We start from the raw sequence: 5,119 nt of genomic DNA on the forward strand, positions 1-5,119 counted from the left end.
CAACACTGACCATCTTCTTATATATATTTATTTTTAAAATTCATTTATTATTAAATTGTTTTATTTTTGTGCAAATAACTTTAATTTAAATTAATTCAAATCAGGATTAGCTTCTCAGGTAAAACTATAAGACATCAGTCGATCAGTCGTGGGAGACGACATGTGTCAAGGGCAAATTCACACAGCAATTGGTAATAATTAGAAAATGGCTCACAATGCCAAGGTCACAGTTTAGTCACTTGAGTGACCAAAATAGTCTGCTAGAGATACCAGATTCAAAAACAGACTATTTAGAAACAAATTTACATTTTTTTTTTTTTTTTTTTACAAACATAATAACCTGTTTTACAGAAGAAATCAATCGGCAAACTGACCTATCTCCATATGCAACATCGAAATTTTCAATCCTGATATCTTGGGCCCGATTTACTCCTTTAGCTTCCATCTTCATTTCTTTCTTATTCGTAACCTGGAATTTTCATAAATAATTAAATCATATTTAGCTATTCAGATAAATAAAATCAATTACTTTAAAAATACACAAATGAAATAAGTTGGAGGAAAACTATACTTAAAATGAAATTGTATACGTACATTAATTTACATTATATGATTAAAACACTTCTATTGCCTTCATAAGTTAAACGCATTATCGCGTTATAATGCTGTAGTTACAAGATTCAATAAGTTTTAATCCGTAAATACTAAAATTTTTTTAGAATTCAAAGCATAATACTAATAATAGTGAAATTTAAACTATTTTTATTTTCCATAAAATATATATTAGTGAAACGAATAATGTGAGACAAAAGTTACAATTATTGAAATAAACTTAAAAGTAAACTATGAATATGATTAAAAGGCAAAATAGTTATCTAAAAAAAAAATATTTTAACAATGTCAGAAAGAATAAGTTTGACAAAATGATGTTCTAATTTGCAAACTGAACATTTTTAACATTTTCACCATTAGACACAAGTTATGCAAATTTTTTTTTGGCACAATAGAAATCAAAAGAATTAACTTTTGATAAAATTAAGATCAATGTTCATAATTTACAGAACTTTAATAATAGTTTTAAGCCAACAACCAACGGGCGTTGATGACCAGGCTGTTAAACGCCCTTTCAAAACTAACAAAACAAACAAATAATAGTTTTAACTTACTATACAACATATACGCCTAAAACATTAACAATCTGGCTTCTTGGAAACCATCCTCATGTACAGAATTGAAAGTTTAAATATGTTTTTTAAATTTTTTTTTACTATATTTATATTTATCACAATTACATAATTTGTGATAAAATAAAAATAATATAGAGAAAATTAATTTCTTTTATTGTAGATAATTTAAAAACATTACCTGAGATGCCGTAGCTGACTGCATTTTTGGGATAGGAGCAGCTTTATTGCTTACAGCTGTTTCTTGACGCTTTTCTTGTTTTTGCTGCAGTTTCTGTTCAGCTTTCTCTAACTTTTTGGCATCCACTTTCTAATAAAAAAATTATTGAAGGATTAAATAATGTAAACGGTATTATTATTACTAAAATAAGACTTATATATCTGAAAATAAAAAATTATAATAATTAACAAGACACTCACCAAACCATCATCCCTCTGCATGACCCATATGCTTTTGATGTCATCGACTGTCTCGACAAGGTTAGCAGCCATTGAACCAAGGTGTACTGGAGCGTTTAAAATTTTAGCTTCTCCATTTACATTTAGCTCACCGTTTGTTTTGTTATCGTCTTTCATTAAAGACAATATTCTCTGGCATATTTCCCTATTAAAAATGCAAAAATAAATAAGCCGGACCGTATTCCTTTCAAAAATAAATAAGGTTTAATAGGAAAATAATAGAAGATAAGCATTTAATAAGTTATCTGAACAACATAGTAATAAATTATAACGAATAAATAGCATTATAAGAGAAAAGTTTTATTATGCCTTTAAGGTGTTGAAGGATTCATACTTCGTGGGCATATCATCACAGATTATGCTGGAATGAAGCTCTAGATATAAAATATAAATAAACCCCCTGTAGGGTTGTGGCAGCTCTGCCAAATTTATGATACATTTAGCATGTAAGTATCGTAAATTTCGACAGGTAGATCTTGTCATGATTAAAATTAAGTCTTATGCCCTTTAGATCAGAACAGGCATCAAAGGGCAGGTCATGTACAATGCAAAGCATAATGAGCAGTGAGAATCATTTCTCACTTGGATTCTAATGGCTGAAACATTGGATTCTATGACAGGGTCTTCCCCATACATGTAACATAATTGCTTGTTCCTCCTACCCTTTTTACAGTTGGTAAATGTTTTGCAACTTACTTCCCAGAGATATTCTCATGAGATTTTAGCTGTAACAAAACTAGTTGGTGCATGAGGCATGGGCATCTTGCACCTTTCTCAGTGAAGCTATCTCTCAATATGTAATATATATTTTTTTCAATATATAAATACGAAACAAGGGCTTAACTAAAAGTTTATTGTGTTACAATCTTAAGAAATATTTGACCATTGGTTAGTTGTTAGAGAAGTAAGGCATAAAACAGTATTGAAAATGCAAATAAGCATCAAACAGAGGCATCCGCCATCTCCAATTTTATATTAACTCCCAACTAAGAAAACCACATGTCTATAAATGCTTTTAAGTTATGAAATTTCAGGTGAATGATTTAGTTATTGTTATCAACTTATGAACACAGATTACATAAATGATCAATGACCTCATATCCCATCTTTTTGCCATAAAATGTCAAATGATATCTTGTGAAATGAAATTTACTATTCTATGTTCCTATAAATCAAATTCTATAACACAAAACCAGCTCCAGTGATGAGATATTCAAAATTCCTATTTATATTATTGATAATTGACCGTGTGTATAGATGAATGGAATATGGTCCGGGTGCGGTTTTTTTGACCGCACCTGGACCATATTCTATTTATTTATATTATTATTACTACTGCTTTAATTAGATCGCAGTAGTCAACTTCCGCTCGTACAAATTGGTTATACATACTCCCTAATGGATCCTTTTTGGTGAAAATCGGGCATATACAAACTCAGCACTCTGTAAATTTTTACCTGTACCACAGGAGCTTGTTTTGCCTACTTGTAACAAAGTTTATTCTACGATTGTAAAGATAGTAATTGTTCACAAAGAGACATTTATAAGGTTAATTATATTGGTAAATTGAAACATGAGTTTCCTTAATCACAATACATTTTGTTATATTCAAAATTAAATTTCTGATTAAAATATATAATTTATTGGTAAGGCTCTGTGCTACTAACTCTAGGGACCTGAGTTAAAACCCGGCTGTGGCGGATAAATATTTTCTGTTTCACTGTAATTTAAGTCAGAGCTGTGGGTTTGGGAGCCTCCCAGGGTCCACCCAGCCTCACAAAATTGGGTAAAAATCTGGCGGTCGAGCATAATTCTGACCAAATCAGCTCCTTGCACAACCATTGATCTAGTAACACTTCTTCCTAACAAAGTACTGCACCCCTGACTCTTCATGGTTTATAGTAGAACAGATGTAATTTTTTCTTTTGTAATATGTAATTTACAATTAAATATAATACTATTATACATAATTATAATAATATTTTTGTTTCTATAATTAATAATAATTCCAGAAATTAATATCACACTTACTTCACAATATAATATTTGATCAAGCTTTCAATAAAAACATGAAAATGATTTAAAACCTAACTAAATAATAAACGCTTGTAATTAACAATTAATACGGATATATTAAATGAAAAAACATCTAAAAATTTAGATAGTTCTGATTTAAATATTAAAAAAGAGAGAGCAATAAAACTATTCCTAAAACTAAATAATTCACTGCTATAAGCAATTAGTATTTTTGCTTATTGTTTGAATATTACTGATGTGTCAAAATTTTACAATTATTATGAATATCTTGTGGTGTAAAAAAATTACCCTGAACTATATTAGGGGTGACGCACATTTCAACCAAATATATACCTATAATTGTCGACCAATAAATATTAGTTAAACTTCTTTGACTATTGGTTATTTTTTTGGGTTTTTTTAATGACATGAATGTTTAAAGAAATTGGTAATAAAAAAAAAAAACACAATAAATTTAGAATTTAAAGATAGGTTGATAAATTATTTCTTATTACATTGATTGAATACCACTTCTTGAGATGAATTAGAATAGAAATAAGGGAAACTGAACATGAGGATAAACAAAAAACATGCTTACCTTATATCATCTTCACTCCTTCCATCTGCTACCTCATGCAATACTTCTCCGATGGCTTCATACAAGTCTTCACTGCTTTCGAAGTCATCGATACCATTTGTGATGACACCTGTTCGCCAATCATTTCAATTAAGATTCAATATAGTGGTGCAAATCTTTTGTTTACACAATGAAAACCACAATTGTAAGGAGGTATACAAGCTTATAAGGAGACACAAAATAAGTATGAGAACATAATTTTAACTTGAGCAAGATAAAATTTCAAATAAGGAGATAAAACAATGCAAAAATAGTTTTGAAATGGTACAGGTTAAACACTGTAATTGATAACAGACATGCATTGTTTCGGGATAAAATTAGCGATTTTGTAATATAGTTATAAAACTGACGAAGAAGAATTACCTTCGACATATTCAAACAAATCGTCGTTAATGAGGGGAAATTCATCTTTCAAGAGCTGTCCACAGGCAGCCATCTTACATTAGTACAGCTGTTTCCACTCGACTCGGCAGCCGCTCTTCAAATTATCAATTTGCATCGGGTTCCCGCCTCCGAGAAATTCAAATTTATTTCCAACCAAATTCAATAATAGCGATTCCTTTTTTAAAATTAAACAATGAAATAAAGTTTTAAGAATAATTTATGGTTTAATTTACTGAATTTTATATTCATTCTTAATTTTTATTAATTTATTTCGTTCAAAAGAAGTATTTGAAATTTGCGATGATCGATATTAATGAAAAGAGACTGTCAGTCAGAATGACAGTAAAACTAAAAATCAAGATTGATCGTGAAAGAGCAAGACTGGTGAATTGTAGAAAAAAAATTGATATTGGATCCATTCAAAATATGAAGTGGAGGG

General features: G+C 29.6%; 1 protein-coding gene across 1 annotated transcript in view; it reads right to left on the reverse strand.

Annotated features, from left to right (window-relative positions):
* The window catches only part of LOC106682817 (ATP-binding cassette sub-family F member 3), a gene marked incomplete in the record, with an annotated part of 21,889 nt that extends 17,072 nt beyond the window's left edge, over positions 1–4,817 (reverse strand). Inside the window, 5 exon segments of the mRNA XM_067048330.1 lie at positions 375–469; positions 1,366–1,494; positions 1,605–1,788; positions 4,258–4,366; positions 4,660–4,817. Of these exon segments, the coding sequence (XP_066904431.1) occupies positions 375–469; positions 1,366–1,494; positions 1,605–1,788; positions 4,258–4,366; positions 4,660–4,732 (590 nt within the window).
* Positions 4,818–5,119: the final 302 nt, after the last annotated feature.

This window comes from Halyomorpha halys, unplaced genomic scaffold, assembly GCF_000696795.3.
Source record: "Halyomorpha halys isolate HHAL.00 unplaced genomic scaffold, Hhal_1.1 Scaffold443.1, whole genome shotgun sequence".
Taxonomy (NCBI): Eukaryota; Metazoa; Arthropoda; class Insecta; order Hemiptera; family Pentatomidae; genus Halyomorpha; species Halyomorpha halys.